This window comes from Bombina bombina, chromosome 4 (genome assembly GCF_027579735.1).
Source record: "Bombina bombina isolate aBomBom1 chromosome 4, aBomBom1.pri, whole genome shotgun sequence".
Taxonomy (NCBI): Eukaryota; Metazoa; Chordata; class Amphibia; order Anura; family Bombinatoridae; genus Bombina; species Bombina bombina.
Genome location: NC_069502.1, coordinates 730,854,091 through 730,868,077, shown reverse-complemented (window position 1 = coordinate 730,868,077; position 13,987 = coordinate 730,854,091). Strand labels below are relative to the sequence as shown.

At 40.4% G+C, this 13,987-nt stretch overlaps 1 protein-coding gene across 7 annotated transcripts in view; it reads left to right on the top strand.

Moving 5' to 3' along the window:
- MAP3K4 (mitogen-activated protein kinase kinase kinase 4) overlaps positions 1–13,987 on the top strand; it is a 481,171-nt gene that overhangs the window by 348,612 nt on the left and 118,572 nt on the right. For all 7 annotated transcript variants that reach the window (XM_053710936.1, XM_053710933.1, XM_053710939.1 and 4 more), the window contains one exon: positions 11,490–11,623. In XM_053710936.1, coding sequence (XP_053566911.1) covers positions 11,490–11,623 — 134 coding nt within the window. The remainder of the gene's footprint in view (positions 1–11,489; positions 11,624–13,987) is intronic.

Below are 13,987 nucleotides of genomic sequence, written 5' to 3'. Positions count from 1 at the left end.
AGTGTTTCACAATCAATTCCAGTAAATATTGATGTCTCCTTTATGCTAATTTTGTGTATGTGGTTGTTTTTGTTAACTTCAGCTTGTTACTCTAAATCCATCATATTGCAGAACATTAATTCCACCATCACTTTAATTAAAGTCATTAAACACTAGGGCCTAGATTTGGAGTTTTGTCGGTAACGACCCGAAAAACTAACGCCGGCTTTTTTCTGGCCGCACCATAAAAATAACTCTGGTATCGAGAGTCCACATAAAGGCTGCGTTAGGCTCCAAAAAAGGAGCGTAGAGCATTTTGAACGGAGCTTCAACTCTCGATACCAGAGTTGCTTACGGACGCGGCCAGCCTCAAAAACGTGCTCGTGCACGATTCTCCCATAGGAAACAATGGGGCTGTTTGAGCTAAAAAAAAAACCTAACACCTGCAAAAAAGCCGCGTTCAGCTCCTAACGCAGCCCCATTGTTTGCTATGCGGTAACCCTTCCTACGTCTGCACTTAACACTCTAACATGTACCCCGAGTCTAAACACCCCTAACCTTACACTTATTAACCCCTAATCTGCCGCCCCCCGCTATCGCTGACCCCTGCATATTATTATTAACCCCTAATCTGCCGCTCCGTAAACCGCCCCTACTTACATTATCCCTATGTACCCCTAATCTGGTTCCCTAACATCGCCGACCCCTATATTATATTTATTAACCCCTAATCTGCCCCCCACAACGTCGCCTCCACCTACCTAAAATAATTAACCCCTAATCTGCCGACCGCAAAGCGCCGCCACCTACGTTATCCTTATGTACCCCTAATCTGCTGCCCCTAACACCGCCGACCCCTATATTATATTTATTAACCCCTAATCTGCCCCCCACAACGTCGCCTCCACCTGCCTACACTTATTAACCCCTAATCTGCCGAGCGGACCTGAGCGCTACTATAATAAAGTTATTAACCCATAATCCGCCTCACTAACCCTATAATAAATAGTATTAACCCCTAATCTGCCCTCCCTAACATCGCCGACACCTAACTTCAATTATTAACCCCTAATCTGCCGACCGGAGCTCACCGCTATTCTAATAAATGGATTAACCCCTAAAGCTAAGTCTAACCCTAACACTAACACCCCCCTAAGTTAAATATAATTTAAATCTAACGAAATAAATTAACTCTTATTAAATAAATTATTCCTATTTAAAGCTAAATACTTACCTGTAAAATAAATCCTAATATAGCTACAATATAAATTATAATTATATTGTAGCTATTTTAGGATTAATATTTATTTTACAGGTAACTTTGTATTTATTTTAACCAGGTACAATAGCTATTAAATAGTTAAGAACTATTTAATAGCTAAAATAGTTAAAATAATTACAAATTTACCTGTAAAATAAATCCTAACCTAAGTTACAATTAAAACTAACACTATACTATCAATAAATTAATTAAATAAAATACCTACAATTAACCTAACACTACACTATCAATAAATTAATTAAATAAACTACCTACAATTAACCTAACACTACACTATCAATAAATTAATTAAATACAATTCCTACAAATAAATACAAATAAATAAACTTGCTAAAGTACAAAAAATAAAAAAGAACTAAGTTACAAAAAATAAAAAAATATCTACAAACATAAGAAAAATATTACAACAATTTTAAACTAATTACACCTACTCTAAGCCCCCTAATAAAACAACAAAGCCCCCCAAAATAAAAAATGCCCTACCCTATTCTAAATTACTAAAGTTAAAAGCTCTTTTACCTTACCAGCCCTGAACAGGGCCCTTTGCGGGGCATGCCCCAAGAAGTTCAGCTCTTTTGCCTGTAAAAAAAAAAACATACAATACCCCCCCCCAACATTACAACCCACCACCCACATACCCCTAATCTAACCCAAACCCCCCTTAAATAAACCTAACACTAAGCCCCTGAAGATCATCCTACCTTGTCTTCACCTCACCAGGTATCACCGATCCGTCCTGGCTCCAAAATCTTCATCCAACCCAAGCGGGGGTTGGCGATCCATCATCCGGTGCCTGAAGAGGTCCAGAAGAGGCTCCAAAGTCTTCATCCTATCCGGGAAGAAGAGGCGATCCGGACCGGCAACCATCTTGATCCAAGCGGCATCTTCTATCTTCATCCGATGACGATCAGCCAATAGAATGCGAGCTCAATCTGATTGGCTGATTGGATCAGCCAATCGGATTGAACTTGATTCTGATTGGCTGATTCCATCAGCCAATCAGAATATTCCTACCTTAATTCCGATTGGCTGATAGAATCCTATCAGCCAATCGGAATTTGAGGGACGCCATCTTGGAAGACGTCCCTTAAAGGAACCGTCATTCTGCAGTTGGACGTCGCCGGAAGAAGATGGGTCCGCGGTGGAGGTCTTCAGGATGCAGCCGGTCGTCATCGGATGAAGATAGAAGATGCCGCTTGGATCAAGATGGTTGCCGGTCCGGATCGCCTCTTCTTCCCGGATAGGATGAAGACTTTGGAGCCTCTTCTGGACCTCTTCAGGCACCGGATGATGGATCGCCAACCCCCGCTTGGGTTGGATGAAGATTTTGGAGCCAGGATGGATTGGTGATACCTGGTGAGGTGAAGACAAGGTAGGATGATCTTCAGGGGCTTAGTGTTAGGTTTATTTAAGGGGGGTTTGGGTTAGATTAGGGGTATGTGGGTGGTGGGTTGTAATGTTGGGGGGGGTATTGTATGTTTTTTTTTTTACAGGCAAAAGAGCTGAACTTCTTGGGGCATGCCCCGCAAAGGGCCCTGTTCAGGGCTGGTAAGGTAAAAGAGCTTTTAACTTTAGTAATTTAGAATAGGGTAGGGCATTTTTTATTTTGGGGGGCTTTGTTGTTTTATTAGGGTGCTTAGAGTAGGTGTAATTAGTTTAAAATTGTTGTAATATTTTTCTTATGTTTGTAGATATTTTTTTATTTTTTGTAACTTAGTTCTTTTTTATTTTTTGTACTTTAGCAAGTTTATTTATTTGTATTTATTTGTAGGAATTGTATTTAATTAATTTATTGATAGTGTAGTGTTAGGTTGATTGTAGGTAGTTTAATTAATTTATTGATAGTGTAGTGTTAGGTTAATTGTAGGTATTTTATTTAATTAATTTATTGATAGTATAGTGTTAGTTTTAATTGTAACTTAGGTTAGGATTTATTTTACAGGTAAATTTGTAATTATTTTAACTATTTTAGCTATTAAATAGTTCTTAACTATTTAATAGCTATTGTACCTGGTTAAAATAAATACAAAGTTACCTGTAAAATAAATATTATTCCTAAAATAGCTACAATATAATTATAATTTATATTGTAGCTATATTAGGATTTATTTTACAGGTAAGTATTTAGCTTTAAATAGGAATAATTTATTTAATAAGAGTTAATTTATTTCGTTAGATTTAAATTATATTTAACTTAGGGGGGTGTTAGTGTTAGGGTTAGACTTAGCTTTAGGGGTTAATCCATTTATTAGAATAGCGGTGAGCTCCGGTCGGCAGATTAGGGGTTAATAATTGACGTTAGGTGTCAGCGATGTTAGGGAGGGCAGATTAGGGGTTAATACTATTTATTATAGGGTTAGTGAGGCGGATTATGGGTTAATAACTTTATTATAGTAGCGCTCAGGTCCGCTCGGCAGATTAGGGGTTAATAAGTGTAGGCAGGTGGAGGCGACGTTGTGGGGGGCAGATTAGGGGTTAATAAATATAATATAGGGGTCGGCGGTGTTAGGGGCAGCAGATTAGGGGTACATAAGGATAACGTAGGTGGCGGCGCTTTGCGGTCGGCAGATTAGGGGTTAATAAGTGTAGGCAGATGGAGGCAACGTTGAGGGGGGCAGATTAGGGGTTAATAAATATAATATAGGGGTCGGTGTTAGGGGCAGCAGATTAGGGGTACATAAGGATAACGTAGGTGGTGGTCGGCAGATTAGGGGTTAAAAAAAATTATTCGAGTGTCGGCGATGTGGGGGGACCTCGGTTTAGGGGTACATAGGTAGTTTATGGGTGTTAGTGTACTTTAGAGTACAGTAGTTAAGAGCTTTATAAACCGGCGTCAGCCCAGAAAGCTCTTAACTACTGACTTTTTTCCTGCGGCTGGAGTTTTGTCGTTAGATGTCTAACGCTCACTTCAGACACGACTCTAAATACCGGAGTTAGAAAGATCCCATTGAAAAGATAGGATACGCAATTGACGTAAGGGGATCTGCGGTATGGAAAAGTCGCGGATGAAAAGTGAGCGTTAGACCCTATTTTGAGTGACTCCAAATACCGGCGGTAGCCTAAAACCGGCGTTAGGAGCCTCTAACGCTGGTTTTCACGGCTAACGCCAAACTCTAAATCTAGGCCTAGGCATTAAGCACAAAAACTGCAGCTTATAAATATGGTTTAGGGCAGAAGTATTTGTTTGTTTTTTTGTTTTGTCTTTTAAGAATGTGTTATGTTGTGCTTGGATAAAGTCACACGTTCTTGGAATGGTCATAAAAAAAGCAGACATGATAAATATCATTAAAATATTACTGACAGTTTTAAACTTTGTACATAAATTTGTCAGTTATAGCTGCCCCTCCTAGCAACATTTAATGCAGGAATTTCCCTTAAGCAGGCCTGCAAAATATGTAATCTGTTTCCTTTACAAGATTCCAGTGCTCTTAGATATTTCATTACCCTATTATATAACTTCCTGTCAGCTGGCCTTTCAGTGGCTCCAAAATGTTCTCCATATTTTAGCAGTGATGTCATGTTTAAAAGATGCTAAACTAGGAAAACACAGTATACCTCTTATTGAATGTTGTGGATTAGGTCATCCTCCTGTATAAAACCTGAAGATCATTTTCATTTTTGTCTTTATAAATCTTTTTTAAAAACAAAATAAAAAAAAGTGTGAATCAAATAAAGTATACTGAAAAATCAGGTTTAAAAGTGTGTGTGCGCGCTCGTGTGTGTGTATATGTATGTCTATATATATATATATATATATATATGTGTGTGTGTGTGTGTGTGTATATATATATATATATGTGTGTCTGTGTATGTATATATATGTGTGTGTGTGTATATATATATATATGTGTGTGTGTGTATATATATATATATATATATGTGTGTGTGTGTGTGTGTGTATGTATATATATATATATATATATATATGTGTGTGTGTGTGTATATATATATATATATATATATATATCACACACACACACATACATATATATATATATATATATATATATATATATATACACACACACACATATATATATATATATACACACACACACACAATTATGGGTAGGAATAAAACATTGGCAAAAAAAAAAACCTCTTCAACAAAGAATACAGTGAGAATGTAGTAAATTTGATAATAGAAGTAAATTGGAAACTCTTTTTCTCTTGTTAAGTGTGTTCAGTCCACGGGTCATCCATTACTTATGGGATATATTCTCCTTCCCAACAGGAAGTTGCAAGAGGATCACCCAAGCAGAGCTGCTATATAGCTCCTCCCCTCACATGTCATATCCAGTCATTCTCTTGCAACCCTCAACAAAGAAGGAGGTCGCGAGAGGAGCTGGAGTTTTTACTTAACTATTCTTCAATCAAAAGTTTGTTATTTTAAATGGCACCGGAGTGTGCTGTTTTTCTATCTCAGGCAGTATTTGGAAGAAGAAACTGCCTGCGTTTTTTTTCTATGATCTTAGCAGGCGTAACTAAGATCCACTGGCTGTTCTCGACATTCTGAGGAGTGGGGTAACTTCAGAAACTGGGAATAGCATGCGGGGTCCTCCGCAAATGAGGTATGTGCAGTACTTTATTTTCTGGGAATGGAATTGACTAAGAAAATACTGCTGTTACCGTATGATGTAAGTACAGCCTTAAATGCAGTAGTAGCAACTGGTATCAGGCTGATAAATGTATGCGCAGTCGAGTTATATTCTAGGGACTAGAATTTGACTGAGAAAATACTGTTAACACTGAAATAATACTTAAGCCTTCTCTGCAGTGGTAGCGACTGGTAGCAGGCTTAGTGATAGCTTTGCATGACATTGAAAAATGTTGTTTTTTTTAAAACGTTTACTGGCATGTTATTCGTTTTTGTGAGGTACTTTGCTGATAAATCGCTTTGGGCATGATTTTTTTCCACATGGCTAACATATTTTTCTGCATGGAAACCGTTATATCAGGGCTCCCACTGTTGTGATTGGAGTGGGAGGGCCCTTGTTTTAGCGCCTTGTTGCGCAGTTAAAATTATTGCACAGTCTTTCGGCTTCTTCCTCCTTGATCCAGGACGTCTCTAGAGAGCTCAGGGGTCTGCAAATTTCATTTTTGAGGGAGGTAATCAGTCACAGCAGATCTGTGACAGTGTGCTGACTGTGATTAAAAGCGTTAAATCTTAATTGATATCTGTTTTATCCGTTTTGGGTATTGAGGGGTTAATCATCTTTTTGCTAATGGGTGCAATCCTCTGCTAATAATACACTTCTTGTTAAGAATTGTTTAATTATATCTGTATTTTTGAAGCGCTGCAGCGTTTTTTATATTGCTTGTAAACTTATTGAAAGTGATTTCCAAGCTTGTTAGTTTCATTGCTAAGTCTGTTTTAAACATGTCTGATTCAGAGGAAACTGTTTGTTCATCATGTTCAAAAGCCAATGTGGAGCCCAATAGAACGATGTGTACCAATTGTATTGATATTGCTTTGAATAAAAGTCAATCTGTACCGATAAAGAAGCTATCACCAGACAACGAGGGGGAAGTTATGCCGCCTAACTCTCCTCACGTGTCAGTACCTGCGTCTCCCGCACGGGAGATGCGTAGGATTGAGACACCTAGTACATCTAGGCCCTTACAAATCACTTTACATGATATGGCTAATGTTATGAAAGAAGTATTATATAATATGCCCGAATTAAGGGGCAAACGCGATAGCTCTGGGTTAAGGACAGAGCGCGCTGATGACACGAGAGCCATGTCTGATACTGCGTCACAATTTGCAGAACATGAGGACGGTGAGCTTCATTCTGTCGGTGACGGTTCTGATCCGGGGAGACCGGATTCAGAAATTTAAAATTTTAAATTTAAGCTTGAGAACCTCCGCGTGTTACTAGGGGAGGTATTAGCGGCTCTGAATGATTGTGACACGGTGGCAATTCCAGAGAAATTGTGTAGGTTGGATAGATACTATGCTGTACCGGTGTGTACTGACGTTTTTCCTATACCAAAAAGACTTACAGAAATTATAAGTAAGGAGTGGGATAGACCCGGTGTGCCTTTTTCGCCTCCCCCGATATTTAGAAAAATGTTCCCTATAGACGCCACCACACAAGACTTATGGCAGACGGTCCCTAAGGTGGAGGGAGCAGTTTCTACGTTAGCCAAGCGTACCACTATCCCGGTGGAGGATAGCTGTGCTTTCTCAGATCCAATGGATAAACAATTAGAGGGTTATCTTAAGAAAATGTTTGTTCAACAGGGTTTTATATTGCAGCCTCTTGCATGCATTGCGCCTGTCACGGCTGCAGCGGCATTCTGGTTTGAGTCTCTGGAAGAGGCGATTCGCACAGAGCCGTTGGATGAGGCCTTGAGCAAAGTTAGAACCCTTAAGCAAGCTAATGCGTTTGTTTCAGATGCCGTAGTACATCTAACCAAACTTACGGCTAAAAATTCCGGATTCGCCATACAGGCGCGCAGAGCGCTCTGGCTTAAATCCTGGTCAGCGGATGTAACTTCCAAGTCTAAACTACTTAACATTCCTTTCAAAGGGCAGACCTTATTCGGGCCCGGCTTGAAGGAAATTATTGCTGACATTACGGGAGGTAAGGGCCACGCCCTTCCTCAGGACAGGGCCAAACCAAAGGCCAAACAGTCTAATTTTCTTGCCTTTCGTAACTTCAAGGCAGGAGCAGCATCGACTTCCTCCACTCCAAAACAGGAAGGAACTACTGCTCGTTACAGACAGGGTTGGAAAGGCAACCAGTCATGGAACAAGGGCAAGCAGGCCAGAAAGCCTACTCCCGCCCCTAAGACAGCATGAAGTCAGGGCCCCCTATCCGGAGACGGATTTAGTGGGGGCAGACTTTCTCTCTTTGCCCAGGCTTGGGCAAGAGATGTGCAGGATCCCTGGACGTTAAAGATTATATCTCAGGGATACCTTCTGGATTTCAAAACCTCTCCTCCACAAGGGAGGTTCCATCTTTCGAGGCTATCGACAAACCTAGTAAAGAGAGAGGCATTTCTACAATGTGTACAAGACCTCTTAATCATGGGGGTGATCCACTCAGTTCCGCGATCGGAACGGGGACAAGGATTTTACTCAAATCTATTTGTGGTTCCCAAAAAAGAGGGAACCTTCAGACCAATCTTGGACTTAAAGATCTTAAACAAATTCCTAAGGGTACCATCGTTCAAGATGGAAACCATTCGAACCATCCTACCCATGATCCAAGAGGGTCAATATATGACCACAGTGGACTTAAAGGATGCTTACCTTCATATACCGATTCACAAAGATCATTATCGGTACCTGAGGTTTGCCTTTCTAGACAGGCATTACCAGTTTGTGGCTCTTCCCTTCGGGTTAGCCACGGCCCCGAGAATTTTTACGAAGGTTCTGGGCTCACTTCTGGCGGTACTAAGACCACGAGGCATAGCGGTGGCTCCGTACCTAGACGACATTCTGATACAAGCGTCAAGTTTTCAGAATGCAAAGTCTCATACAGAGATAGTTCTAGCATTTCTGAGGTCGCATGGGTGGAAAGTGAACGTGGAAAAGAGTTCTCTGTTACCACTCACAAGGGTTCCTTTTCTAGTAGAGATGAAGATTTACCTGACGGAGTCCAGGTTATCAAAGATTCTCAATGCTTGCCGTGTCCTTCATTCCGTTCGAAGCCCATCAGTAGCTCAGTGCATGGAGGTAACCGGCTTAATGGTCGCGGCAATGGACATAGTGCCATTTGCGCGCCTGCATCTCAGACCGCTGCAACTATGCATGCTCAGTCAATGGAACGGGGATTACTCAGATCTGTCCCCTTTGCTAAATCTGGACCAGGAGACCAGAGATTCGCTTCTCTGGTGGTTGTCACCGGTTCATCTGTCCAAAGGAATGACCTTTCGCAGGCCAGATTGGACGATTGTAACAACGGATGCCAGCCTTCTAGGCTGGGGAGCAGTCTGGAATTCCCTGAAGGCTATCGTGGACTCAGGAGGAGAAACTCCTCCCAATAAACATTCTAGAATTAAGAGCAATATTCAATGCTCTTCTAGCTTGGCCTCAGTTAGCAAAGCTGAGGTTCATCAGATTTCAGTCGGACAATATCACGACTGTGGCTTACATCAATCATCAAGGGGGAACGAGGAGTTCCCTAGCGATGTTGGAAGTCTCGAAGATAATTCGCTGGGCAGAGTCTCACTCTTGCCACCTGTCAGCGATTCACATCCCAGGCGTAGAGAACTGGGAGGCGGATTTCCTAAGTCGCCAGACTTTTCATCCGGGAGAGTGGGAACTTCACCCGGAGGTATTTGCTCAACTGATTCATTGTTGGGGCAAACCGGATCTGGATCTCATGGCATCTCGCCAGAACGCGAAGCTTCCTTGTTACGGATCCAGGTCCAGGGACCCGGGAGCGGTGCTGGTAGATGCATTAGCAGCCCCTTGGGTTTTCAACATAGCTTATGTGTTTCCACCATTTCCGTTGCTACCTCGGCTGATAGCCAGGATCAAACAGGAGAGGGCATCGGTAATTCTGATAGCGCCTGCGTGGCCACGCAGGCCCTGGTATGCAGACCTAGTGGACATGTCGTCCTGTCCACCATGGTCTCTTCCTCTGAGGCAGGACCTTCTAATTCAGGGTCCTTTCAACCATCCAAACCTAATTTCTCTGAGGCTGACTGCCTGGAAATTGAACGCTTGATTCTATCAAAGCGTGGGTTTTCGGATTCGGTTATTGATACATTAATACAGGCTCGGAAACCTGTGACAAGAAAAATTTACCATAAGATATGGCGTAAATATTTATATTGGTGCGAATCCAAGAGTTACTCATGGAGTAAGGTTAGGATTCCTAGGATATTAGCTTTTCTACAAGAGGGTTTAGAAAAGGGTTTATCCGCTAGTTCGCTAAAGGGACAGATTTCAGCTCTGTATATTCTTTTACACAAACGTCTGGCAGAGCATCCAGACGTCCAGGCCTTTTGTTAGGCTTTGGCTAGAATTAAGCCTGTGTTTAAAGCTGTTGCTCCTCCGTGGAGCTTAAACTTGGTTCTTAAAGTTCTTCAGGGTGTTCCGTTTGAACCCCTTCATTCCATTGATATTAAGCTTTTATCTTGGAAAGTTTTGTTTTTGATGGCTATTTCCTTGGCTCGAAGAGTCTCTGAGTTATCTCCCTTACATTGTGATTCTACTTATCTGATCTTACATTCAGACAAGGTAGTTCTGCGTACTAAACCTGGGTTTTTATCTAAGGTTGTTTCTAACGGGAATATCAATCAAGAGATTGTTGTTCCATCGTTATGTCCTAATCCTTCTTCAAATAAGGAACGTCTTTTGCATAATCTAGACGTGGTCCGTGCTCTGAAGTTCTACTTACAGGCAACTAAAGATTTTAGACAAACTTCTTCTCTGTTTGTCGTTTTCTCTGGACAGAGGAGAGGTCAAAAGGCTTCGGCTACCTCTCTCTCTTTTTGGATTCGTAGCATAATACGTTTAGCCTATGAGACTGCTTGACAGCAGCCTCCTGAAAGAATTACAGCTCATTCCACTAGAGCTGTGGCTTCCACCTGGGCCTTTAAGAATGAGGCCTCTGTTGAACAGATTTGCAAGGCTGCAACTTGGTCTTCACTTCATACTTTTTCCAAATTTTACAAATTTGACACTTTCGCTTCTTCGGAGGCTGGTTTTGGGAGAAAGGTTCTACAGGCAGTGGTTCCTTCTGTTTAATGTTCCTGCCTTGTCCCTCCCATCATCCGTGTACTTAGCTTTGGTATTGGTATCCCATAAGTAATGGATGACCCGTGGACTGAACACACTTAACAAGAGAAAACATAATTTATGCTTACCTGATAAATTTATTTCTCTTGTAGTGTGTTCAGTCCACGGCCCGCCCTGTCTTTTTCAGGCAGGTTCTAAATTTTAAAATTATAACTCCAGTCACCACTGCACCTTATAGTTTCTCCTTTCTTGTCTTGTTTCGGTCGAATGACTGGATATGACATGTGAGGGGAGGAGCTATATAGCAGCTCTGCTTGGGTGATCCTCTTGCAACTTCCTGTTGGGAAGGAGAATATATCCCATAAGTAATGGATGACCCGTGGACTGAACACACTACAAGAGAAATAAATTTGTCAGGTAAGCATAAATTATGTTTTTTCTAATGTATTTGAATCATGGGGTTCATGCCCTTTAAGAGAGTCTATTGATATATATTATGTGTTTCTAACACTATCTTTGTCTTTCAAGTACCACAAAGAAGTGGTTCGCCTGATGTCTGGGGAGTTCAAGCAGAAAATCGGGGACAAATATATCAGCTTTGCTAGAAAATGGATGAATTACGTATTAACAAAATGTGAAAGTGGTCGAGGCACCAGGCCAAGGTAAAATTATCTGTACTATTGGTCCTTTTAGTCAATTTGAGATTTTTTTAGGACTACGATTTCAGTTATGAAATGTAAGGTCCTCCTGGAGGCCTGATTTTGTGATTTCCACTCTGTAACTTTTGCATAGTGTTTGCCTATGTGTTTAAGGCTGAATATAAATCAGTTGAAAGCATGACTTTGCAGCTTTAGTTTAAAGGGACTCGGAAAACAAAATGAAACTGACGATTCAGAGAGTACAATTGATTTAAAAAACAAAAAACCTTTCAGATTTAGTTCTATTATCAAATTAATCTATCTCTTCCTATACCTTATTGAAACTTCACTCCTTTTCATTCATAGGTTTGCTAAAAAGTTTGTATGTATATTAACACTGTGTGACAGTAGTGTTTGCAACAATTTTATAAATTGGGCGTTATTTATTAAGCTGTGGATGCAGTTTTGGAACACCTTCTCTGTCAGCATGTACCCGAAAGTTAAGAAGCAGCAGTTATGAGAATGCTGTTTCTCAATCTTTCCGTTAGCTCTGAGGTAGCAGTTTAAAATAATCTCGGACTAATCCCACCAGGCTGATTGACAGCTCCTTCTCTAATGTGATTTGCAGTCCAAGTGTAGTGGATGACATTGCATAAGTGGTCACTTGTGCAATAATTAATGCGGCAGATACATGCTGCCTGCTACCAGTCATCATGGGAGGACAGATTCCTTTATTGGGAACCTGTCTGGCTGCACGATAAAAAATGGAGGCCATAGTGCTCAAGAGACGTGAATACTTCTGACCCTACTTCATTATATTTTCATGAAACAGAGTTAAGTTTAAACCAAGGAGACCAAAAGAGAAGGACACATATATTTAATAATAGAAGTAAATTTGAATATTTATGTTCCATCTGAATCATTAAAGATTAAGTTTGACTTCCATGCCCTCTATTGCTGATCCTAAAGAAAATGCCATCTTTTTTACACGTATCCCTTTGCTACCAATCCTTTGCAGCCCAGTGGTCAAGAAATAGAACGTTGTAGGACACAAAATGTAGCCAGAAAATATAATGGTTTGTTTCAGCACAGTCATATGTTGTGGAAAGTTTCGATATTATGCCTAATGTTTGTATGTGTTTTTTTCAATACTTAATCTGTCTGCAGTTATCATTTGTTTGTGATACAGTTCAGTTTGTACATGTTTAGGCTAAGTCAGAGCAGTGCTCCAGCTGAAGTGTTTGCTACTTTGCACAAATTAAGAAAAAAAATGTTTGGCTTTCAGCCTATATCTATTTATGAAATTGTATTGACTCTGAGAGCACCTCAGATGTTTACTCTCACCTAAGTGTAGTCTTATTTGTTATGTGTCTTCTGTACCCTTTACATTTATGGTAAAAGCTCTTCTTTTTCCCAGGACTATGTGAGCAAAACATAAGCCCATTCCTCATATGGGTCTCCATTCCTTTTTTCATTGGAAAATATACTGCAGATGTGAATACTTTCACTCTTCGAAGTCTCATTGTCTTCCCAGAAGACTCCTCTATGCATGTCAAGGGTACTTGAGGTTCATGCATCTGGCAGTACTCTGTCTATTTCTCAATAATTTATAGGAAATAGTAGACCTAAAGGAAGCTTCCCTTTGTGTTTTTTTTTATCCAGATCATTATGTTTTTGTTTGTTTTTTCCTTTTTTTGTCTTTGCTTTGGAAACTTTTCATTTATAGTGTTTTGGTCTATTTGTGCACAGCTAGTCATACTTCTGATTTCTTTCATGTAATTAGCAAGAGTCCATGAGCTAGTGATGTATGGGATATACATTCCTACCAGGAGGGGCAAAGTTTCCCAAACCTCAAAATGCCTATAAATACACCCCTCACCACACCCACAATTCAGTTTTTACAAACTTTGCCTCCTATGGAGGTGGTGAAGTAAGTTTGTGCTAGATTCTACGTTGTTATGCGCTCCGCAGCAAGTTGGAGCCCGGTTTTCCTCTCAGCGTGCAGTGAATGTCAGAGGGATGTGAGGAGAGTATTGCCTATTTGAATTCAATGATCTCCTTCTACGGGGTCTATTTCATAGGTTCTCTGTTATCGGTCGTAGAGATTCATCTCTTACCTCCCTTTTCAGATCGACGATATACTCTTATTTATATACCATTACCTCTGCTGATTTTCGTTTCAGTACTGGTTTGGCTTTCTACAAACATGTAGATGAGTGTCCTGGGGTAAGTAAATCTTATTTTCTGTGACACTCTAAGCTATGGTTGGGCACTTTATTTATAAAGTTCTAAATATATGTATTCAAACATTTATTTGCCTTGACTCAGAATGTTCAACATTCCTTATTTTCAGACAGTCAGTTTCATATTTGGGATAATGCATTTGAA